This window comes from Pongo pygmaeus, chromosome 4 (assembly GCF_028885625.2).
Source record: "Pongo pygmaeus isolate AG05252 chromosome 4, NHGRI_mPonPyg2-v2.0_pri, whole genome shotgun sequence".
Classification (NCBI taxonomy): domain Eukaryota; kingdom Metazoa; phylum Chordata; class Mammalia; order Primates; family Hominidae; genus Pongo; species Pongo pygmaeus.
The window spans coordinates 11,837,999-11,864,080 of record NC_072377.2 but is presented as its reverse complement, the minus strand read 5'-3'; the positions used below and the strand labels follow the sequence as shown (position 1 = coordinate 11,864,080).

Here is a 26,082-nt window from a genome sequence, read left to right as displayed (position 1 = left end):
AGCCTGAGTTCTGGGCCCACTTATGTGACTTAATAACTTTAGGCCCTTAAACAATTTCTTTGTCAAAAATATGTTGATAAGAATACTGGCTCAGAGCCTGAATTAACATGGGCCCAATAAAATGTAAATAAAACAAAAATTAAAATGGTAATTTAAAATATGTAAGACTCCCACTTTCTCAGCATGAGGTGCTCCTTGTGTATTAGTCCATTCTCATGCTGCTAATAAAGACATACGCAAGACTGAGTAATTTATAGAGAAAAAGAGTTTTCATGGACTCACAGTTCTGCATGGCTGGGAAGCCTCACAATCATGGCGGAAGGTCAAGGAGAAGCAAAGGCATGTCTTGCATGGTGGCAGGCAAGAGAGCATGTGCAGGGGAACTGCCCTTCCTAAAACCATCAGATCTCGTGAGACTTATTCACTATCATGAGAACAGCATGGGCAAAACCTGCCTCCATGATTTAATTACCTCCCACCTGGTCCCTCTCACTACACGTGGGGATTATGGGAGCTACCATTCAAGATGAGATTTGTGGGGGGACATAGCCAAACTATATCACCTTTCATAGAGTCCCCTGTGAACCCATGGACATGGAGAGAGGTGGCAATAGAAGGTCACGGCGGCTCTCTCAGGGACCAGAGGTGACTGTGCACACAAGAGCTGCATTGTTCTTCCTTCTTACTTTCTGCTCTCTTCCACCATCTCTGAAACCTTCCCTAGGTGGAAATTCATAGGTTCCACTCTTTATCTGGGCACAACATTTGCTGAACTGGTTGTTTACATTTTACGTAGTTAAGAGACTTGATCAAATAAGAAAACCATATGAGAAAGCATGTTGAATACATAAATATACTTTATTACGTTCTTCCTAACACACCACCATAATTACGCAAATCTCTCTTTCATCCTATTGGTATTCATCACCTTCAGTACTTTAAACTTTTTAGCTATGGTTGCATTTTGCCAAATCATATTTAATCTGATTCTGACTCTTTGCTCAGATTTTGTTTTGTTGATATTATTTCCCCAAACCTTCTCACATATTCTGTTTGTAACAGATCTACTTTTCCAGTGCTATTCCAATCCCCATTGGTGATATTATTATAAGTACTTCATAAAATTAAAACAAATAAAAAATTAGATGAAATGTTCAATAGAAAATTTGGATGACTGCTTTCCTTAACATATATTTTAAGTAAAATTCTGTAATGGGGCCTTTTTAGGTTTGCATATCTCTAAATTATTAACTAGACATAGGTAAAAACATAGGGCAAAGGCTACTGTGAAAATCACATCTCTTAATGTAAAACCCAGGATGCTTAGATATGGTATAATAGAAAATATCTTTTAATATTTATACAACGCTGGTTCCTGGAGGGATGTGTAATATAATAACTTTAGGCAAGAAAATAATTTCTATTTACTCTTAGCCTTTTATTGAGATGGGGGTTTTGTAATGCCTTGGTAAATATCATCCTCAGTTAACTATTGCTTTCTCTGTTGATCATTGCTAGGTGATACATGTAACAAATACTTCAGTCCCTTTTTAAGTTCATTTGAGCTACAGATCTCGTGAGACTTATTCACTATCATGAGAACAGCACGGGCAAAACCTGCCCCTATGATTTAATTACTTCCCACCTGGTCCCTCTCACTACACGTGGGGATTTGGGGAGCTACAATTCAAGATGAGATTTGTTGGGGGACATAGTCTAACCATATCACCTTGCATAAAGTCCCCTGTGAACCATCAGACATGGAGAGAGGTGGCGATACAAGGTCATGGCTGCTCTCTCGGGGACCAGAGTAACCGAACACCATAAATTGAGTCCTTATAAGCAACGGAAATTTACTTGAAGTTCTGGAGCTGGGAAGCAAAAGATTAAGACCTGACAGATGTAGTGTCTGGGGAGGGCCGACTTTCTGGTTTATAGATGATGCCTTATTGCTGTGCCCTCACATCGTGGGAGGGCTGAGAAGTCTCTCTCAGGCCTCTTTTATAAGGACTCATCCTATTTATGAGGGCTCCACCCTCTTGACCTCATCCCCTCTCAAAGGCCCCTCCTCCTAGTACCATCACCTTGGGTATTAGTATTTTAGCATATGAATTTGGGAGACATCAACATTCAGACCACAGCAATCTCATTTATTTGTGCAGGAAAGATGGGAACAATTCTGAGAATCTTGTTTTTAACCCGTACATATGCATGCATTTATGCATTGGGTCTAATGTTATTTGAGTTTCTGCTTTCTTTCACAAATAAACTCAGACAAAATCAACTATGGCAAATGGCCTTGCCAGTTTTTGTCTGCTGTCTGTCACAGACTAGGAACTTGGTAAATATTTGTGGAGTAGATTAGTTATTGACTGTATTTCACAATACTAACTAAGCTTCTTATGTTAATTCAGGTATCTCTTTAATTATTGATAAATTATTAATCATGGCTTCTGTATGATTTTCTTGCAAAGGGGAATGTCTGATATATTTTCTTTTGAGTTGGAAATATACTCTTTTGGGAAAAACCCTCTCAAACTCTATTTTTCTTCTACTCTCACACAACAACAACAATTAACACAGAAGACTTCTGTGACCAAATGTGTGGGTTTTTTCCCATACACGCCAGGCAACAGACACAGCTGGATGTCCTCTAATTCAGTTCTAACACAATCTACTCTATCACTCTGACACTATCCACTACACTATCCACTCTCAGAGAGTGTCAGAGCCCACATGTTGAGGGTTCAGTCCCCAAGACTGTCTCATCCCCCCAGACACCAGTTGCAAGTCCAGGCCTCAGAACTTCTGACCAACAGGCTTCAGCTGGGGTTCCCACAGTCCCTGGGTTGGATTCTATTAATTTGCTAGAGCAGCTCAGGGAACTCAGGGAAACACATATGTATACGCGTTTATTTCAGAGGATATCACAAGGGATAAAGATGAAGATATGCATAGGGCGAGTTAAGGGGGAAGAGGCGCAGAGCTTACAAGCCCTCCCGATGTGCCACCTTCCAGGAACCTCCATGTGGTCAGCTCTCCCGAAGCTCTACGAACCCAGTCCTCTGGGGTTTTATGGAGGCTTCTTGACATCAGCATTTTTTCCCCAGGACGTAGGGGGCAGGACCCTCTGTGGAATTAGGATCTTATGACCCACAATCAGAAAGGAGGCAGGGAGGATTAGAGTCCTGCCTTAGAGCAGGGAAAAGGAGGGCAGGGAAGGTCAGAGAGATTGCTTTCTGAGGCCTGCTCCTGAGACCTGACACACCCAATACCATCACAAGACTATAACGGGGGCTATGGGAGATATGAGCCAGGAACCAAGGAGGAAACATATAATAACAGCACATATACCAATAGGCAGGTAATAAATTTACCTAAAATAGTCATAAATTTGTAGTTGGACTAGCATCTTAGACTCAATACTTCTTTATTACTTTACTCTTACAATCTCTCCTTCTTTTTCCTTCTGATGATTTCTTTCCCCATTTACCTCAAAGACAAAACACAAGGTGTGAGTGTGTTCTGGAATTTGGTTGGAGTTGATAAAAGAGTAAAACATTCTATTTGCTTGTACTGTTACTTTACTTTACTGTATTACTCCCCTTCTATAATTATGTCTTGGTCTTTCTCAGCAGCTCATAGTTTTACTTTTTTTTCTGTGTGTATCTTCAAAGTGGTCTGATAGTTGTACCTGTTTAGTGTCAACATCTGATTGTATTGATCGTGTCCTCTTGCCTTGCAGGAGCTATGCCTGTTCCAGACCAGCCTTCATCAGCCTCAGAGAAGACGAGTTCCCTGAGCCCCGGCTTAAACACCTCCAACGGGGATGGCTCTGAAACAGAAACCACCTCTGCCATCCTCGCCTCAGTCAAAGAACAGGTAGAAACATTCCCATTTTTGTGACATGCGTTTGGGGACATTTTAAAAATTGTTTTTCTAGATGAACGTTAAAGATTAAATTATGTTAAAAGAAACTCATACTTATCTAGCAGAGTGTTGGTATTTATTATATAAATAATATTATAATATGGTTATAATTCCTTTTGACTCCATGTTTTCGGCAGCCTTCCTTGAAAAGATATTTTATAGGGGAAGAAAAACAACTTTACAATCAAAATTTCCTGTGGGTGAAGTTTTGGCAGATTCATTGATGGACCTGACATTTAATACTATTAAACATACAAAGTTAAATAACTAGTCTTAGAAAAGATAAAATCTAATGAAAAATTAAAATATATCCGGGAGGTTAAAAATATGTGTGACAGTAAATGAATATCACATCAAAGTCAAGGCAAATTGGTTTTTCCAGTGTTTTCTGAAATGGATCTGGAAGGATGCAGTCTAAAATTTCCTTCTCAAACTAATGAAAGTCTGAACGATTCTTTCTCCAATATTACTTTGCCAAAAAATTCATAAGTAAATAAAATCTGAACCTTAGATTTAAAACGTTACTTTATAAAAGTCATGTTTCTTGTAAATAAAAAAGTAGTAAATAAAGAGAGCTGGACGATCAAGATTCTTTTAGTTACTGCTTCTTCTAAACATGTGGTAGAAAGTATATCAGTTTTCAAAATTTTAAGTAAAAAAGCCTGCTGGGTTTGGGTTATGTGATTTGGTGATGCTGAATTGGCAACTTACCTGACTCCAGGAACATCTCAGCAGAGCGAGAGCCTAAAATGGGAGCAATTAGGAATAGTAACGCTACACAAAAAGAAGAAGGCTCTAGAGGAAACTGATTCTGTTTCATGAGTGGAAACTGATTTAGGTAAGAGTGGGAAAGCACCTAAATAGTTAAACCACTGACCGAAAGGATCAATGATGCTATCAGTCAAAAGTGTGCCATCTGGTCAGGAAGTGTTCAGCTAAGTAGGTACTCAAGGGAGAGTTGAATAGATTGAGTGGATAGTCTAGTTTGTGAAAATAGTCAGGAAGCAGGAAATTGGATTGAGCTTTAGGCTGTGCTCCTTGATTAGTTTGCTTTCCAAAGCTCACTCTTGAGAGTTTTCTGATTATGTTTAAGGGGAAATGGAAAAAGGGACCACCAAAGGGGTTAATACCACTCCCCATCCTCAATACACTACCTTGTTATGGTTGGGTTATGTCGTGCTTTCTTATTCATGTGTGATCTGGAAGTCTTGCTAGGCTACTAACTTCTGAGTAGTAAGAACATTTAAAGCAGAAAGAACAAATGTAACAAAAAGACAAGACCTGTCTGCTGAAAATTATTTTATCACAAGGACATAAAGTAACTCAGAATGAATAAAAAGGCATGGCATGCTCCTCTGTTGAAAAGCTTAGTATCATCACAATATTACTGTCTCCCAAATTAGGATATAAAATTTAGGCAGTTGTAATCAGAATCCTGTGGCTGGTTGTTTGTTTCTTTGGCAAACTGGATCAAACAATTTTAAAGACCAGTGGAAGTATAAATATATGAGAATGCAAGGAAAGTTTTGAGAGATTTTATCTTACCAATCATACCAATCTCAGTAGTACCCAGTGGGCCCAAAAAAGAATGGTCTCTGTGTAAAACATAATTGAGGGTTCAAAACAGATTCAAATATACATATATGCCTATTCACTTAAAATTCGTGTTTCAGTTCATTACAAAGAAGTGGCTTACATGGTGTTGTCATAACTGACTCAACATCTGGAAGAAAATTAGAACTGTTAACTTACAGCATAAAGAGAAATAAATCTCACAGGGAAAAAAATGGTAACTGTAAAAATAAAACCATTAACATATTAGAAGAAACTCTGGAGAAAGAGCTTTGTAAACTAAAGGTAGGCAAAGTTTTAAGTAAGAGAGGAAGTCCAGAAGCCATACATAAATGGTCGATGAGTTTCACAATGTGAATACTAATAGTAATAGCAAGACACAACTCAAAATAGCAAAGAAAAATAGTCCAAGAGAAAATATGTGCCACAAGTATAATAACGTGTTGGTAAAATTAATATATGAAGACTTCCTAATGTTGGTGAGAAAAAGAGAAATAAAGGAATACAAAACTAGGCAAAGGATATAAACAGAAGAAAGGTGCAAGAAGAAAGATGCAAGCAAGTAATGAATGTTTAGAAATGTCCACTCTAATGTACCCATAGGGGACATACAATTTTAAGTGAAAATAAAACTAATTTTTAATCTACCAGGTAGACAGCTGTTGAAAAGTAGTTTATATTGTATGCTAGGTAAGAGTTAAGGTTTGGAGGGATCCACATTCTTTTTCATTCCAAATGGGAATATAAATTGCTGTAATTTTTTGGTAAAATGCTTTGTTTCTATGCATTGACATTTAAAATGTTCAATAACCATTGATTTAGTCATTTAGATATATATTCTGTAGAAATTAGTGGCTAAATAGATAAGATTTTATGTGTGTCAAAATTTAATATAAAATTATTTGAAATAGCCAAAAATACGGATGGCTTGGTGAAGAGTTGAAAATGTTATATTCTTTCTATAAATATTATGCAGTCATTAGTAAAAATGAGTTGGGGCTATATGTTTAATCTTTGGGGAAAAAAATCCATGAGAATTTTAGAAAGGAAATTACATAGTGTAGTATTATCCTGTTTTTAAAAACTCAGAACATTAGATATGTTTTTGGTTTATACATATTTACGAGCATCTAGAAAAGTATAGAAGGAAACAAATCAAACTATTAATATTGATTAGCATATATGTTTTACAGTTAGATGGAGGTGGAGACTGAAGATGTAGGGAATTTGGATGGGGACACAGCCAAACTATATCACTGTGAAAAGTTTATTTTCTGAGGAATTAAAAACTGTATTATTCATTTTGGGGCAGCAAAGGTGACTTTTTTTTTTGGTGGCACATAAGTAATTTGGGGAGGGATGCAAATGTGTTCTGGAAACTTGAGATAGAGAAGCCCCAGGTGCCCAAGTCAGAAGCTGGGAATTAGGTCCCACATGCAGCATCTGCCTAGGTAAAAGCATAAATCAACAAGCAGCAGATTCCATGAGCTTTTTGGGGATGGCCTGATGCAAACAACCAATCTTATCCTTCATTGGGGGATTTGTATCCTAAATCATTCTTAAAGGTTCCTTATTTTTTTCCTCAAGTCTAGAATATTATCTGTGGAGTGAAAGCTAAGTTGTTTCTTAAAATTTTTATCTGAATTGGCCTTAAAGTAGTTAGCAGTGGAGTTAAAAATATAAGACAACCATATGTAAAGAGTTTTAAAATAGAAAAAAATATAGATGAAAATTTCAGGAAACTCTTTAGTCAATATATTATCAAATTCCAGATGATTTTTACAGACTAAAAATAAACTTGAAATTGAGAGCATTTGTAACTCCAGATACTCTATTGTTACACTAATTTTCGTTGTTCTTTTAGTTCCACAATCATAAACTGTGTTCTTGATTTTAGAGGATTTTTTGAGTACCATTATTTAGGATATTGGTGATTCAAAGGTAGCAAAACAGACATTCTCTTCCTTTTAGTTGTTTTTCTTATTGTACAAAATATAGGAAAGTAAGAGTAAGACATTTCTGTGGGTTTGTTTTGTTTTGTTTTTGAGATGGAGTGTCACTCTGTCGCCCAGGCTAGAGTGCGGTGGCGCGATCTTGGCTCACCATAACCTCTTCCACCTCCACCTCCACCTCCCAGGTTCAAGTGATTCTCCTGCCCCAGCCTCCTGAATAGCTGGGATTACAGGCATGTGCCACCATGCCTGGCTAATTTTTTTTTTTTTTCTTTTCAGTAGAGACAGGTTTCACCATGTTGGTCGGGCTGGTCTCAAACTCCTGACCTCATGACCCACCCGCCTCGGCCTCCCAAAGTGCTGGGATTACAGGCGTGAGCCACTGTGCCCAGCTGACATTTCTGGGCTTTCACTATGGGGCAAACCACAACACTGAGTACTTTATATATGTTGTGTCATATGAAGCCACAAGGAAGAATTTAAAAAGATTCATTTAAAATCTAAAGAAACTAGATCTTTTACATCATCTCTTGTGAGGATAGCATGCCTTCCTTTTTATTCAGCTTCTACATTTAGAATTTCAAAAGTAACTTACCTCTATATATAACAAGAATACTCTTTGGAAGAAGTTTATTATAAAATACTCCCTTAATTAGTTTTCTTCCAGTGCCACATATCATTGCTTAAATCTTTCAGCATTATTAGTGTTACTATCATGTGCAACAATAATTTCTGATAACACAATGTGTTGTTAGGGAAATGACCTATAACTATTAATCAAATTTCGGATGGTATTTTGGGAAAGCATTTTATGAAATTAATGACAAAATTATCATCCAAGAAAAAGCAGAAGTTATAACACCTTAGGAAAGGTCAAGAAGATAGAGGATTACCTACAAAGACCAGTGAAGTTTATATTCGTTTAGTCAGAGAAGGGAAAAATTATCCATAGCATAGTGCTACCAGTTGAACTTTCTCCACATATCAAAATTTAAATGAGAATTACATGATTGCTGAATTTTTATTTCTTGTTTCAAGCGAGAGTGGATTAGAAATGAAAAAAAAGCATGAATTTCCTTTAATTTTTATTGCAGAAACTCAGCTGTATTAGGAATAGTGATCATCTGTTTCAAGCTGTGAATTGAGAGATAAAGGTGCAAGCTAGGAGTCCGTAGAACTGGGTCATGACACATGTTATAGTTTATAACAAGGAAGGGGAGCAAGGATGAGAAAGCCTTGTGAGTTTTATACGTACAGGATGGAAGGATTGTAGATAGATTGACCAGATGGGATGTTTAGAGTTCCAGGAGGGTAAAGAAAGAAAATGAGTGTGTATGTAAAGTTATGAAGTTCATGTATGAAGGAAAGGGATGCTCAGGTAGCATGAGATTGATGGGACCACCTGCATTTGAAGTGTATTTGTTTACTTGTTAACCCTGTGCATCAGAAAATGATAAATCAAACTATAAATCAAGGAGAAATGAATCATAAACTACTTATTCAAGTCTTGGGAATGTATGCTGGGAGTTCCAGTTATGGATGAATAATTCTAGAACTCTGGATAGATCATCTCTGTCTCTCCACCCCTGCTTCCTGATGCTCTCTTATGTGTATTCTGTTAGTTACTGTAAGTTATTTTGACTTTTCCCCCGAAACACAATATTTTCCTTAGTTTCAGTTTGTAACTCTTCTCAGGACACTTATATACCTATCTGTCCTTTTGATAATTCCAAACTCCATTCCAAGAATTAACTCATTTGATTGTTTTATGCTCTGTTCTATTTAATAGTATTAGTTGTTGGGTTTACAGAGCGCTGGAGCTATCATGGGGAAAAAAAAGAGACTAGGGTGTTATATGCTAGATTAGAAAACAAGCTTTTAGTATGTGGGGTTTTGTAATATGACAATATAGTGCTTCTAATGCCGCTGTCATATTTATTACTACAACGCATTGTTAAATATTCATATGTAAAATCATACTGAATATGTAAAATGTGGTGTTTTAGTAATTTTTATGAATTTTCCACTATAAAGGTGTAATTCATGCATATTGTGTAAAAGTTTAAAACATTAGATAGGAAAAATAAATAAATTGGGCTTTTTTTGAAAATTTACCACAAACAAAGGTAGCTGCAAATATTTAGGGAGATTTCCTTCCAGACTTTTTATATGAATATAAGATTATCTCTACAAAATTTTCATTTTGCTTTATTAATATTTTATTCTTCTTTGTACATTTAACCTTCTATGAGGAGTATTTTTTCATATCATTTAATATTATTTCAAACATGTTTCTAATGAGTATGTGATATAGATTCACTGTGAATTATTTAATATAATTGTATTTCACATTTTTACCTTTGTTGATCTTAGATTGATTCCGTTTTCTCAGTATGAAAAAAAGTGACATGTCACACTTCCTTGTACATTAATCATTGGGTCTGCTTTGACAGACACTGCCTGGAGCAAAGGTTTGAAAAAAAGAGATTCAAGACTCTTAAAAATTCGCTTGAAAAATATGTCATCATTAATTACTGACAAGGGCCACTGGCAGGCCAACAAAGCAGGGGCTCCTGGGGTAAAATAGTCAGTGCCCTGTGCAGGGTTTGCACAAAGCGAGAAATTAACCCATAGAATATTCTAGAGGAAGCTCGTGGGAAAAATATTTATTTTTTTCAGAGAAATGGAACCAGATGTAGTAGGAATAGTCAAGAAAAACACAGGAATTATTTTAGAGGAAGGAAACAATGTTCAATAGGATCTCAAAATAAAAATGTTTTTTAAGAAGAAAAGACAATAAACTCCTTTAGTTTACATATTTTTGTAAAACATGTATTTCTATAAAATCTACATGTGAAACATTTCCTCAGATATATAATTAAATCATATATTTTTCCTCTAATGATTATTTTGCTCAGTATGTTTAATGGTCAAGAAACTGAGACTTTATGTTTTACTTCAAATTCAGTGCTTTTTCCCCCCACTACACTACACAACCTCATCATTTAGATAAAATAATAGGCCTACAATATGTTGTCTGATATTTTTCTGAAGAAAAATATTTTTCTGTGACCAAGGTTTTGCTAAGGTCAAGTTAGATAGTATTCTCTGCCAGTCTCTTATTTAACTAGGAGAAGAGAATAGGGAAATTTATACATTAATTTGATCTGCAATATGTTTAATTTGATCCACAATGTATTTTTAAAAGGAATCACTAATAACCCAAATACAAATAATTTAAGGAACTACTATACCTTATTTTTAGTTCATTGTATCTGTAGAGAAAATGTGACAGGAAGGGAATACTGTGCGTTAGACACATTCTTACTTTAGTTGAAAATTTCTGTTGCTGGGCATCAGTGGCCTGGACTGGAGTTATCTCTAGCATGCATCAGTGACACAGGTAAACATGCCTGAGGCAGCCCATCGATCATGTTCTAGTTGCTGTCACTGGGCTGCAATCATAAAAGGCACGTGCAAGTTCATGTCCTGGGCTCTAAATGAGCTGGCTCTGTGGCCTCCCATGGAAAAGTGAAGGTAAGCATCCTCCTTTTTCACTAAGGACAAGTTCTGACTTTCATATTCTACTCATAGCCTCAGGAAGCAGCTGGGCCACTTGCCTAATTACTGTGAGAAAGAACAACTCAATATCAATAAGGCAAAAAAAAAAATCACTTTTGACAGGTAATCTTCAACATCTAGAGAGACATTGCTAAATAGCTCCATTCCCCAAGTCAATAGATTTAGTCATTTGGGGGTGCATTTTCACAAGGTACACATCTTGGAGTGATAAAGAAATTATGCTCAAATTAAAAATTAAAATTACATAAAAGTCTAACTATTCCATAGTTTTTATAGGAAATCACAAACAATTCCACATATAGTTTTGACACTGCTGTATCTTCTATTCTGAAAAGTAGGACTCTGGGATATCAACCAAAGGTGTTTAAGTCTTTTATTTGATTCAGAACTTTTGAAATACCACTGTAGCCCTGTTGGCCAGCACCCATGCCCACCACCTCCACAACAGAGGAGAAACCCTTCACCAAAATAGATAAGCTTGGAATCCAGCCCACCTATTAACAAAACAGCCACTTCTATTAAATTATTTTATTAAATAATACCACACACTTGAGGTACTGTTCAGAGACCTGAAATTGCCTAATAGAGACCTCCTGTCAAAAGCCAGAGGCAATTTATTCTTAAAATGAATCATCTAGAGTGTAAATCCTCTGACTTTTGAGAGCTCTGCTCATATTGAAAACAACACCTCATCCCTCCACTGGAATGCCCCCCAAGAACACGGCTTGAATAATGCTGCAGTGATTTGGTGGCTCTGTCTTTATGGAGACCCAAGATAAGAAATTACCGTACTAGGAGCTTTACTGGTTTGTTCACTGACGTTGAAAACCTTTCAATAGTTAACTATAGTCAACTGATTTAATATAAATGAAACGTTTCAGTAATAGACATATTACTCTTACTACTAGTAAAAATTAATAACTGAATAACTGTAATACTTTTTTTTTTTGAAATGGAGCCTTGCTCTGTCACCCAGGCTGGAGTGCAGTGGTGTGATCTCAGCTCACTGCAAGCTCCGCCTCCCGGGTTCACACCATTCTCCTGCCTCAGCTCCCGAGCAGCTGGGACTACAGGTGCCCGCCACTACGCCCGGCTAATTTTTTGTATGTTTAGTAGAGACAGGGTTTCACTGTGCTAGCCAGGATGGTCTCGATCTCCTGACCTCGTGATCTGCCCACCTCGGCCTCCCAAAGTGCTGGAATTACAGGCGTGAGCCACCACGCCAGGCCCAATAACTGTAATATTTTTCTAACTCTCACCTAAGCTTATTGGATGGGGATGTGCCCTTGTCTCCCCTCCTTACTGTTGTGTCACCAGCTCTTGGAGCAGTGCCAGCCATGGAGGAGGTGTTTAGTATATTTGTATTGAGAGTATGACTTAGGAATGAACTTACTGTCTTTTTCCATTTTATTTTAGCACAAAAGTAAATGCGTTGCTTAATTGTGGTAAAAATCCTTAGTTATTTTTGTGGTGCAAGGGTCTCATTTCCAGTGTTAGGTTGATCATATGCTTTTTCCCTTGTTTTAATGGTTGTATTGGGTGTAGATCTTCCTTTTGGGCTGCCTGCATATCGCTTCAGAATGCGCCCATTGACTGATGAATCTTAGGCCCCCAAATTGCAATTTTTTCTATAAACGACCTCAATCTAAACTCATTTAATCAGGTGGAATGAGACATTTTCAGTTTAATATGAGGCTTATTTATTCAACTATATCCTTCATTAATAAAATGTGTCTTTGTCTTTTTTTTGAAACTAGACTCTGTGCCTTGTTTTAGTTAAAAGGAGAAAAAAAACCTACCATATTAGTACATGAATCAGCAACTTTACACATAAAAAACATACAAATACACTTAATTATTTTTGTTTGTATACAGTTATGCCAAGTTTATCATATTTGTTGAGAATCTCCTTCAGTGATTTTTAACTGCTGTTTGAAAGCATATTCTTCCCCATAGTCTCAGAAAAATCCAATTATTTGTTTTAGTGCTTATTTTGTATGCTTTTTGTGTTTGGGAGATTTTTCACATATTTGTGCTTGATGAAACTCTTGATGTTGTCATATTAAAATGTTTTAATCATTACAGATTTTGAAGTAATTTTTTGTGTTTACTGTTTATTTTTATGTTTAATGGTGGCATGTCATATGTGTTTGATATGGTTTGGCTGTGTCCCCACCGAAATCTCATCTCAAATTGTAGTTCCCTTAATCCCCATGTGGCATGGGAGGGACCTGGTGGGAGGTAATTGAGTCATGGAGGCAACTATCCTCCTGCTGTTCTTGTGATAGTGAGTGAGTTCTCACAAGATTTGATGGTTTTATAAGGGGCTTTCTGCCCCCACCTTTGCTCATTCTTCTCCTTCCTACCACCATGTGAAGAAGGACATGTATGCTTCCCCTTCTACCATGATTGTAAGTTTCCTGAGGCCTCCCAGGCCCTGTGGCACTGGGAGTCAGTTAAACCTCTTTCCTTTATAAATTACCCAGTCTCAGGTATTTCTTCATAGCAGCATGAGAATGGACTTATACAGTGTTGTATATGAGTAGTTCTTTTATTGTTGGAACTTTTTTATTTTAGCACATTTCCTTTTGAGCACATTTGTGTAGATGGTTCCAAGAAAGACAAAAAGCATACTTACCTGCAACTGTGTAACAATTAATTTCAGTCTTCTCTTCATTTTACGGGAAATAGAATCTTCATAGAAGAAAATGCTAGGAGGATTTGTGTTGAAAAACTTAAGTACTCTTATAGCAAATTCCTTATTCTTGTCCCTGGCTCATGTGAGGGTTTACTTTTCAACATCTTCTTAGAAGAAAGCTCTTTGTGAAAATGGTGTCTTAAAGCAGTCTGTTATTGAAAGCTACTTCACTAAAATGTAAAATATGAATATATTTTTACATCAACACAGGAAGTGAGTAAATAGGTGGTTTTGTTAGAAATGTGGACCCTAAATAAAGATTGCAGGAAGGCGAAGTAAACAGGGGAATTGTGACAATAAACTTAGCCTAAAACTCACTATGGTTAAGTTGTCTTGTTTCAGAGTGCTAGATCACAATTTCCTATGTCTCCCATCCTTCTTGTGATGAGAATCTGATCCTCTCCCATTGATAAATGAGCTCCATATTTCCTCCTCTTCATTCCAGTTAGGCTTAGGACTATGGTGGAAATGGAATGCATGTGACTAGGGCTACAGGGAAGTAGACCTCTTGCCTGGTTCTTCTGAGATGCTCATTCTTAGAAACCAGTCACCATGAGGTGAACATGCTCAAGACCCTTGTAAAGAGGCCATATGGACAGGTGTGCAGTCTCCAGGCACGCAGCACCATCTGAACTCCTGGCTGATGCCAACACTGACTTAGCAACCTTTCCAGTGAGCCATCAGCAGTGGAGCCCTGAGCCCCAGCTAGTGCTGTGTGAAGCAGAGGCCATCTGTCCTCATTGATATTTGGAGATAGAGGACCAAAGCAGATGGTGGTTGTAGTTTCAAGTCAGTAAATCTTGAGGTGGTTTGTTACACAGGAGTAGATAACCAATTCACTCATTTTTTTCCATGTTTATAAAAAAATCAGTCATGTTAGACCATTTTCTCTACTTCTAAGTCTTATGATTCTATGTAGCCCGGGGTGAATTTAAAAAAAACAGCTTATTGAGATTTACTCACATACCATACTGTTCCCTTATTTATGTGGTTTCGGTATAGTCACAGTCACTCCAGGAAACCACTATTACACTTTCTGCTTCTGTAGATTTTCTTATTCTGATTGTTTTATGTAAATGGAATTATAAATATATGGTCTTTTCTAAAGGGCTTCTATTGCTTATTTGCTTATTGTAATGTTTCAAGTTTCATTCATGTTGTGGCATGCATCAGGATTTCATTAGTTTTTACTGCCAAATAATATTCCATTGTATGGATATACCTCATTTCATTTATGCAGTCATTCATTGATGGCCATTTGGGTTGTGTTCACTTGTTGTCTATTGGGAATAGTGTTGCTATGAATATTTGTGTACAACTTTGTGTGGACATATGTTTTTATTTCCCTTGGGTAATAAAAACCTAGGAGTGGAAATGCTGGGTCACATGACAACACTAGGTTAACATTCTGAAGAACCGCCAGGCTGTTTCTGTATTTTATGAGGATTACAATTTCTTCACATCCTTGCCAACACTTTATATTTTCTGACCTTTTTGACTATAGGCAGAATAGTGAGCTGAGGTAACACTGAAATGAACTGCTAGACCAGAGCTTAAGAACATCAAAAAAATTCCATGGCAGAACAACAACACATTTTAAAATATGTAAATATTATATTTAAAAATATTAGCAATATATTTAGTCAGTAGACAAAATAAGCTCCCAAACATGAGTTGCGGCAACATACCCACGCCTGTGAAGAATATAGAAACCAAGTTACACGTGTTGCAGGTGGCAAAACCAATGATGTTTGGCTTGCAAACTGTGGGTGGTCGGGTGAGACAGGAAGGGGGGCTGCAGGAGCTGTCTTCAAACGTGGTTATGCAAAAGAAGAACCAAACTTTTGTTCAATAACTGTTGTACAACTGAGAAGAGCATTACGATAAAGGTCAAAATTTAGGAGAGGCAGGTGTCAGTCTTATGTCAGATATGAATCTCAGTTACAAACTTGAGCAACTTTAAGTCTGAAAGGAATAACTCAAAGACTTAGGTAGCCCCCCATATATTTGGAAGGAACAAATAGTTTTGGGGTTTACATTGCTAGTGACAATGGCAAGTTTCACTGCAGATCTGCCTCGGGGATGTGTTCATAAGGCAGACTTTTTTTTAATGGAAAAAATGTTCTGAAAGATGCCAGCAAATGACAAATTTAGGGAAGTACTCTCAAGTACGGCCGGTTCCTGCTGTCTCTTCGGGAAATTCACTGAGAAACAGTAATCAATGACAGACCTTTTGACCAGTGGGTGGCAGCACAGAGATGTACCATCGCTTGTCAGTAAATGTGCTGCAATGCAATTCTTTTTAGCCTGGGGTGTGGCTGGGTAAGCTCTTTGCACTGGCTTCATCCATTGCCTTGCACAGCGTGCTCAAAATATATTATCCTTTTCTAACTACGATATGAAACATGGGATACTAGGATATGAAAAAAGTTGGAAAGGATCTGTGGTATATGTGTGTGTGTGTGTGTGTCTGTGTATATATATATATATATGTGTCAGAGCTACCCACAAATTCAAAGAGAGAAGTAGTGAAGTCCTAGATGTTAGAATTAAGCAAGGAGAATCTGAGTGAATATCTGTGAGGGACTTAAATTAGAGAGAATATTTAACTAAATGAACTAAGGTCTTCTCCAAATCATAGGTACTGTTAAACTCTGACATATAACTTGTTAGTTAGTAAAATCTACTTATTAGCATTTGATCGCTAAGGATAAATATTGCAAATTATTTTTTAATCTTGACAGCATTTAAATATAGTTTTGTTGTTGTTGTTCCTGCTAAGAATCTTTCCTCTGTGGTCTGAGATATCCATACTTTGTAAATATGTAGTATCTATAACAACAGACAAATTATTATGTAGCGTTAGAAACCATTGTCTCCACCACAAGTCTAGGTAAGGACTTGAGGTGGGACATCTGATTATCTTTGTTAATTAGGGGGAAAGTCACTCAGTACTACTGGGCTGTAATCTATTTTAAGGATAAGTTAAATTTTCATGGCTTCTGCCATGACACAGAGTAAGCTACGTGACACTTGCTTCTGAAGAGGAAGTATGCCATCTTGTTTTAAGGATTTACTCATAAGTGGCCATGGAGTGTGGACTAATATTCTGCACGATGGAAAAAGTGATGCGTTTGGAATCAGTAGACTTACTTCAGATTCCTCCAGCATTTTCTTACTGAATGGCCTTGGTTATGTAACATTTCTGAAACTGATTTTAATTATCTGATAAAATGAAGACAGTTAGATCTCAGTGTTGTCATGGAATGTATGCATATAATAACACATATTTTACAAACACATATTAGTTTATTAGGATGCCCGTGGAAATCTGTGCTCCTTAGTTGATATCAGCTTGATGAATTACTCTTTGCCATCTCTCTTAGACAATTAAGCAGTAAAGAATATGCAGTCTCAAGCTTGGGATTAAATCAGGAAATCCAATGGTGAATCTGGAGTTTCTTTAGTCACTAAGGAAATTTGGAGAGAGGAGAGGATATTTGGTAGAGAAAAAAATAATAATAAATTAGCTTTCAGAATTTTACATATTGATAGATTATTACATGAGATGGTCTATAAATACGCTGGAGAGAGAGTGCAGGAGGCGTTTCAAAGCTCCTTGATTACACTTCAACATGTTACATTTCAGTGTTCTGGGAGAAGATGTAGATTTTTTCTCTTACTTTTCTTATTTATATTTTTGTAAAAAAAAATAAACATATGTGTTAGAAATCTTGATAATCAGGTTATTTTTGTTGCTGTGACTTAAAATCCTCTGGATCACAAGTGTGTTTGCAAGTCCCAGCACCTGCCAATGTCTGATATCAAGAGGCTTTGGGGAAATCAAAGAGAACAAGTTGTGTTGCTCATCTCGGTCAGCGCATTGAATAGTTAATTGTACTTGAATGAAGAAGGAGATATTTCCTACAGAAGCGGGAGCTCAGAGCCACAGATGACCAGTAGAACATGAAGTTCTGGGGTTTCCAGAAATCTTGGGCCAATTGAAATTCTCACAAAAGGTGGGATAGGAGACTTTAGGTAGTCCTCATTAAATCTTAAGAACGTTAGCCACTATTTGAATTATGCTGTGCAAAGTGCCCCTGTGCCCCTTTGAGACATCTTCCTTCTTTTGGATTCAATGGAAAGGGCCTGTCGTAGTGCCTGGAATATGAAAGCTGCTCTTTGCATAGTAGCTACAAATACGAATATTGAAATTATTTTATTAATTGATAATGAGTAACAATAGTAATAAATTTCACACTTAACCACTGAGATTGAATTGAATGTGCGAAATTCATTTCAAGAGTCCTAATGTTTTATTGCCATTGGGCTTTTTATGGAAGTCAGTAAAGCTGTCTATTTTATTTAAATTGTTGGAATATATTTAAGAAGGTGTTGATAGCATTAATAGTGAGTGATATGGTTTGGCTGTGTCCCCACCCAAATCTCACCTTGAATTGTAATAATCCCCAGGTGTCAAGAGTGGGGCCAGGTGGAGATAACTGAATCATGGGGGCAGTTTCCCCCATGCTGTTCCCATGGTAGTAAATAAGTCTCATGAGATCTGATGGCTTTAAAAACGGGAATTCCCCTGCACAATCTCTCTTTTGCCTGCCCCCATGTAAGATGTGACTTTCCTTCTCCTTTGCCTTCTGCCATGATTGTGAGGCCTCCTTAGCCATGCTGAATTGTGAGTCCATTAAACCTCTTTCTTTATAAATTACCCAGTCTTAGGCACATCTTTTTTTTTTTTTTCACAGTCTCTTGCTCTGTCACCCAGGCTGGAGTGCAGTGGCACGATCTCAGCTCACTGCAACCTCTGCCCCCAGGGTTCTAGCAATTCTCCCACCTCAGCCTCCCAAGTAGCTGGGATTACAGGTGCCTGCCACAATGCCCGGCTAATTTTTTTTGTATTTGCAGTAGAAATGGGGCTTCACCATATTGGCCAGGCTGGTCTCAAAGTCTTGACTTCAGGTGATCCACCTGCCTCAGCCTCCCAAAGTGCTGGGATTACAGGTGTGAGCCACTGTGCCCTGCCAGGTACGTCTTCATTAGCAGCGTGAGAACAAACTAATACAGTGAGTAAGGTGAAACTCATTTTCTGTCTTTTCAAAAAATCACTATTTCATAACAAAATTTCTAGTATCAAGACTAGTACTTTTGGCCGGGCATGGTGGCTCATGCCCGTAATCCCAGCACTTTGGGAGGCTGAGGTGGGTGGATCACCTGAAGTCAGGAGTTTGAGACCAGCCTGGCCAACATGGCGAAACCCCGTCTTTACTAAAAATACAACAATTAGCTGGGCATTGTGATGCACACCTGCAGTCTCAGCTACTCAGAAGGCTGAGGCAGGAGAATCCCTTGAACCCGGGAGGCAGAGGTCGCAGTGAACCAAAACTGTGCCACTACACTCCAGCCTGTTGACAGAGTGAGACTCCATCTCAAAATACAAAAAAACAAACAAAAAACACAAAATTTAGCTGGGCATGGTGGTGGACACCTGTAGTCCCAGCTACTTGGGAGGCTGAGGCAGGAGCATTGCTTGAACGTTGGTGGAGGAGGTTGTGGTAAGCTGAGATTGCGCCACTGCACTCCAGCCTTGGTGACAGAGCAAGACTCCATCTCATACATAAATAAATAAATAAACAAATAAATAAGTAAATAAAAAGACTGGTACTTTCCAATTTCTTAACTGATGGGATTCAATTGTAGGTTAAATGAATGAATGAATGATTAAATACATAACAACTGTTAGAAATTGTATAGAGAGAAAATAAGTAAATGAAATTTAATATATTTAGGTAGATGCAAGGGTTGCAAGGCTGTGATGTGAATATTTCAATTGCAATAATACCTCACATTTAATTTTAAAAGAGTTTAACCAAAGTAAATAATCTCTCTTATTCATGGTAATGCTATCTGGACACATGCTTGAATTTGACCTTTTTGATAACATACACATAAATAAATGAATGAGAAATTACATTTATCCTTTGTTAACGTCCCTCAATTATTTTATTATTTAAACTATTTAGTTAAGTGTATAACTAAATTGCTACTCTTTTTGTTGTTGGGTTTACATTTTTCAAGAAACGTTACGACTTGATAACGATGTAATATCACATCAGACCTGGTATAAAGGAATCCGGAAGTTACTATGGGAAACCCCAAGCCCTAATTGCTCACTCTGTGGATAGTCCAGATACCCCATGCTCATGCTGGTCGTAGAGGATTGGTGGCCCCAGAGTGGTTACTTGAACAGATGTGGACACATCAGTGCATTTTTCTGAGTCCTTTCATCCCAGCATTATTATGTATTGAACGAAGTCTGCTTGTCTATGATAGAGAGTTTGGATAATTGGAGGCCTTGTTTTCTGCCCTGTAAAGAAAGCTAGAATGCTTGGTTGTTCAACTTTTTGGATTCAGTGAGAGATCCCAGTATTCTTCCAATAAATTATTTTTTGTTGTTTGATTTTGTTTTTTGTCGTTTTCATTTTTTTTTTTTGCTTAAACTAACTCACATTGACCCTCTGTCACAACCAAATGCATTCTAACTAAATCATGTATTTGGCACTTGGATGGGTAATCTCTTTATAGGGAGGCCCATAACATTTCCATTTCTATCTTAAGACATTTATAAGATGCCTTTAAGAAGCTATGCATGAATTGAAGCATTCCAGAATATTGACTCCTGGCAAGCCTCCTAGAACTGAATTCCCAGAAAAGAGTAGGAAGGGTAAATGTACTTGTCACATGTATCTGTTATTTGGACCACTTTCTGGAGATGGTTAAAGGATCTTTTCCTTTCTTAAAAAGGCTTGACTAACAGGAGGTTTTGGAGTTAACAGTTAAGTCAACTACTGGAGAATACATTGAAAAATTCGTCAGAATATGCCCGTCTGGATTCACTAAGAAGGGATGGTTACAAACTGCCTTGTTTTTTGTTTGTGTGTTTTCCTTTATTTTTTTACCCTAACAGATTACCATACAGATAAAGCAGCGACAACCTGAAGATGTAATGCTTCGTGATTTCAATAAAGCATTGGCAGTCTCTTGTGATATTCTTGTGTAAAAATGAGTGAATGAGGAGTTCATGCTTGATAGTATCATTCACATCTGCTCTGGCTGTGGAACTAAACTTGTCCAGAGAGTATTGGATATTAAATTGGGGCATTTATTTTCCCCAGTCACTCTGCCTGGTAACTTAGGGCCATGAAGAAAAATTCACTCTAAGACAGAAACCCTATCTCTCAAAAGCTTAAGGTATTTTATTTTTACATAAGTATTATTGTTTCTCTTAATGATAATCATAAACATAATAGCTAATAATAGTGTATCGCAATACACATACATTTTCATTCTTTACCTTCCTGATTTCTTTCTTTTTTTTTTGAGACGGAATCTCGCTCTGTCACCTAGGCTGGAGTGCAGTGGTGCGATCTCGGCTCACTGCAAGCTCCGTTTGCCTCCCGGGTTCACGCCATTCTCCTGCCTCAGCCTCCCGAGTAGCTGGGACTACAGGCACCCGCCACCACGCCCGGCTAATTTTTTTTGTATTTTTAGTAGAGACGGGGTTTCACTGTGTTAGCCAGGAGGGTCTCCATCTCCTGATCTCGTGATCCGCCTGCCTCGGCCTCCCAAAATGCTGGGATTACAGGTGTGAACTACTGCGCCAGGCCCCCTAAATTCTTATAATTTACATATGAGGAAGATTGTATCATCCCCAAGTTAAAATGAAGATGATGCTAAGAGAGATCTCACAACCTATTCTGGGTCACAGACTATTAAATGTGAGAATGGCATTCAAACCTAAACTTTCCTACCTTTTAAGTGAGCTTGCTTCTCTGCTAATCTGTAAATGCATATAAATGAAGTAAAAGATCAAGGCAACCAGTGTAATGCTCTGTAACTTTACCAGAGTAAGGTATTAAGAGAGGAAGAGAGAAATTCATGCAGTAATCTTTAGAAAAATATGGAGCTGGTCATAAAAAAAATTGTCATTATCCTTAGGAAAATAAAAACATTTAAAGATTTGTTGAGACGTTTGTTTTTCTGTCTGGAAGGCCGACTCCAGTCACTTTCTGATGGGGTTTCCCTTTTTTCATTTTCTACCAATTTTAGCTCCACAGGAGCACTCCTTCCATCAAATTCATTCACTATGTTTCAGATACAATCACAAGAAATATCTTTCACTTTCTCTTTAAAAATAAATTAAGCCATCACTCATAGCAAACATATACTCCCCGTGTAACAAAGTTAAATATAGAATGTAATTTACAGTTAAACTAATATTGAACTTGTTGTCGAGGCTACAGTCTTGTTAGGGACCTGCCATACTTGAATGGAGTCCTCAGAGTCCCTCTCTGCTGCTGTCCCCAGTGTCCTATGCCACACTTCCAGGTGAACAGTAGGTCCAGAAGCCTTGATCACTAAAGATGGCAAGTTTAGATTGTGTTAATGAATGTTTCAAACCATTTATTTTAGTCTTCAAATCCATCACATATTTCATTGCAATTTGTACCCTAAGAAATTTGCAGAATTAAGGCTCTGTGTTACATTTTATTTGTCTGTATTGAAATGGAGCTGATATTTAGATATTCTAATGATATCCAGGTTGTTGCAGAAGTCTTATCCTCATAATGAGAATAGGAGAAAAACTGTCCTTTATATATATATATATATATGTATATATATATTGTATTTTTTGTTTGTTTTGGGTTTTTTTTTTTTTTTGAGATGGAGTCTCGCTCTGTCACCCAGACTGGAGTGCAGTGATGCGGAGCAATCTTGGCTCACTGCAGCCTCTGCCTCCTGGGCTCAAGCAAGTCTCCAGCCTCAACCTCCTGAGTAGCTGGGCTTATAGGCACACACCACCATGCCCAGCTAATTGTTGTATTTTTAGTGGAGACGGGGTTTCACCATGTTGGTCAGGCTGGTCTCAAACTCCTGACCTCGTGATCCTCCTGCCTCGGCCTCCCAAAGTGCTGGGATTATAGGCCTGAGCCACTGCACCTGGCCTATATATTGTATTTCTAATATAGGTAGGTGCTAATTTTCTCCACAAAGAATAGTTTTTAAATTCAGCCCTTCTAATAATAGTAATATTAACAACAAAAACAAATGTTATTTGTGAAATCACCCGTTCACATTGATTTCTCTCATCCTAAAATAAGAAATAAATTGCTGACTGTATTTACTATTTCTGTCTGATCATAGTCAATATAATTTTTCATAAGGAGAGGAATATCCTATGTTCTCATTTCTTGCTCCTTCTCCCCATTTTGCAGCACTGTGTACATACTATTTTTGCAGGAATGTGGCTGGAACTTTATTTTATTTATCTTTAGGCTTGACCCCTAGGATACTATGAATGACTATATTATCAAAAAATACCTCTGCTTTCGTGTGCTGCTGTTCAGTATCATTTCCCCATTTTCACTATGGCATATACTTAATCAAAAAATAGTCTTGTAGAAACTCATCTTCTCCAACTAGTATATTTGATTCTATTTTAAACTCATTTTAAGCTATTAACTTTGCTAACTGTGGGAAGTTACTAAACTCTGATTTCTAGGATGAATGACTCTTTTGTTTTATTTTACCATCTTCTTTTAATGTCCAAAAACAATCCTTGTGACCACCAATTTATAAAAATATTATTTAAATTATACCTATTGAATTAGCATCATTGGAAAAAATGAGTTTCAAATAAGAGAATTTAGAGTTTGAACTTTACAAGTACTTTAATATTTCTATTTAAATTTTCTTTATAAAATTATTTTTATTTTAACACTGCTGTATGCCCTTTATTGAATAAAGAACAGAACAGTACAAACATTTCAGCATTTTCTTGATGTATCAGTGTTGTTAGTAGGAATACTACATTTCATCCATAATTACAGAAGCAAGGACTGTAAAACTTCAGAGAGACAGGTCTGTTCCTAAGAAAGTTGCTGAGAGGTACTTTGTTGAAAATATTTCTGAAAACTCTTTAAAAATCAGCTACCACTTTGCCATTAAAAAAAATGCAATGAAAGCATTTATCTGTGTTAGCTCAGAGACCCTGAAACTTTTGGAAGTAGTCATTATGGAATAAAAGGTCAAAGCCTTTTTCTCCCTGTTGATTTAATAGAAGAAGTAGTTTGTATGTGTCTAGTTCTTTACAGTTTACCGACAGCTTCTGCAAACATTGTTTGATTTGACCTTGTGCTACATGATGGAGCTGGCTGGGGACATTTAGTTCTCACTCCACAGGCAAAGAAATTGGGAAAGCAAAGATCTTAAGTCTTTTATCCAACATTACACAAATTATAAACTCCCAATCCAAGACTAGAAGTCACTGTTTGAACTCCTACTAATAATAATGTTAACTAATTATCATTGAGGACTTACTGTGATCCAGGCACCATGCCTCACACACATTATCTTATAATCTGCCCACCTACCAGAATCATATACAATTCCTATGCCCATCTGAAAGATGAGGAAACTGAGGCTTAATGAGATAAGTTAGCATACTTAAGGCTGTGTGGCTAGTATGTGGCAAAGTATGAATGATCAAGATGTGAATGTTATCCATAGACAAAACTATACTTCATTTTAACAGTAACCAGGAGTGTTGTAAATATATTTTGTTACATTATTTAACCTCTCTGTGCTTCAGTTTTATCTGTTAAAGTTAATAATAGTATTTATCTCACAGAATTATAAGAATTTCAAAGTTAATATATCTAAAGAGCTTGAAACAGTGCATAACATGTAGTAATAACAAAATAACCATTAGCTATTACTTTTGTGTGACATTAGCATAAGAATATCTGCTTGATTTTTTTTATATAAAAGACAATAGTGAAACCTGAATGTACATTTCTATATGTAAGTGGCATGCAATGAGCATGCCCTACATGTTAAAATTAGGACTATGCCGATTAAATATATATAAAAAAATGCTATCAAATTAGGCCAGTCGGCCCGGCGCAGTGGCTCATGCCTGTAATTCTAGCACTTTGGGAGGCAAAGGCAGGCGCATCACCTGAGGTCAGGAGTTCCAAGACCAGCCGGCCCGGCCGACATGGTGAAACCCCGTCTCTGCTAAAAATTAGCCTGGCGTGGTGGCACATGCCTGTAATCCCAGCTACTCTGGAGACTGAGGCAGGAGAATCACTTGAACCCAGGAGGCAGAGGTTGCAGTGAGCCAAGATCATGCCAGCCTGGGCGACAGAATGAGACTTCCTCTCAAAAAGAAAAAAAAAAAAATTAGGCCAATCATTGGTAAGAAGAATGGGAATCTCAGTGATTTCCCTTTGATAATTGAAGTCAATAAGAAACACATTGGAAGGAAATTAAATGTATTATCTGTACAAATGATGTGGAGTGACAAGGGTTTAAAACTTGTTTTTCTTATGTTTAAACTGAATAGGCAAAGGATCAGATTGCATGGTATTTTGTTTTGCTATGACAAAAAATAAAAGAGAAATGTAGCAAAAGCTTTGATGCACATAGCAAACTCAACCCTAACCTCCCTTCCACTGAAAATGCCACTGTAGTGGTACACTGCCTGGACCTTCAGCTGTAACTGCTGTGAAGGCAGCAGGCTGAGGCATTTAAGGAAAAAATAGACATATAGGGTTAAAGTTCGTGTTTGTTTTTCATCAGTTCCTGTTTCCTAGATCTACCTTCAAGGATTTCTGCTAATAGGCCAACAAAGGAGAAAGTGTAGACATTCTTCAAGCTGTTTTTGCTGTGAGGTCAGTTTTCTTTCTTTTTGTCTGTTTGTTTTTTTTTTTTTTTTTTTTGAGATGGAGTCTTGCCTTTGGCCCAGGCTGGAGTGCAGTGGTGTGATCTGAGCTCACTGCAACCTCCACCTCCCAGGTTCACGCCATTCTCCTGCCTCAGCCTCCCGAGTAGCTGGGAGTACAGGCGCATGCCACCATGCCCAGCTAATTTTTGTATTTTTAATAGAGACAGATTTCACCATGTTGGCCAGGATGATCTTGATCTCTTGACCTCGTGATCCACCCACCTCAGCCTCCCAAAGTGCTGGGATTACAGTCGTGAGCCACGGCACCCAGCCGGACTGAAGGGTTCCTTAAACCATCACCTGATTTAGGAAATGGAGACAAAGGGAAGCAGGTCAAAATCCAAATAAATTGTTCTTGGCTCCTGAAAGCCGAGGAAGGAACAGTCATCTTTCCTTTGCCTGCCCTTCTCTTGGGATGCATAGTCATCTCTAACAGGTATTAGAGTTATCTGCGGTCTCCTCTCCCTCAGTACGTTGAAATGTCTCTGTGGGTTTAAGTTAATCTCTTATAACAAAAATATTTTTATATTCCATGTATCACAGAATAC

At 37.5% G+C, this 26,082-nt stretch overlaps 1 protein-coding gene across 2 annotated transcripts in view; it reads left to right on the top strand.

Moving 5' to 3' along the window:
• CTNND2 (catenin delta 2) overlaps positions 1 to 26,082 on the top strand; it is a 948,689-nt gene that overhangs the window by 174,447 nt on the left and 748,160 nt on the right. For both annotated transcript variants that reach the window (XM_054488747.1, XM_054488746.2), the window contains exon 2: positions 3,746 to 3,882. In XM_054488747.1, coding sequence (XP_054344722.1) covers positions 3,746 to 3,882 — 137 coding nt within the window. The remainder of the gene's footprint in view (positions 1 to 3,745; positions 3,883 to 26,082) is intronic.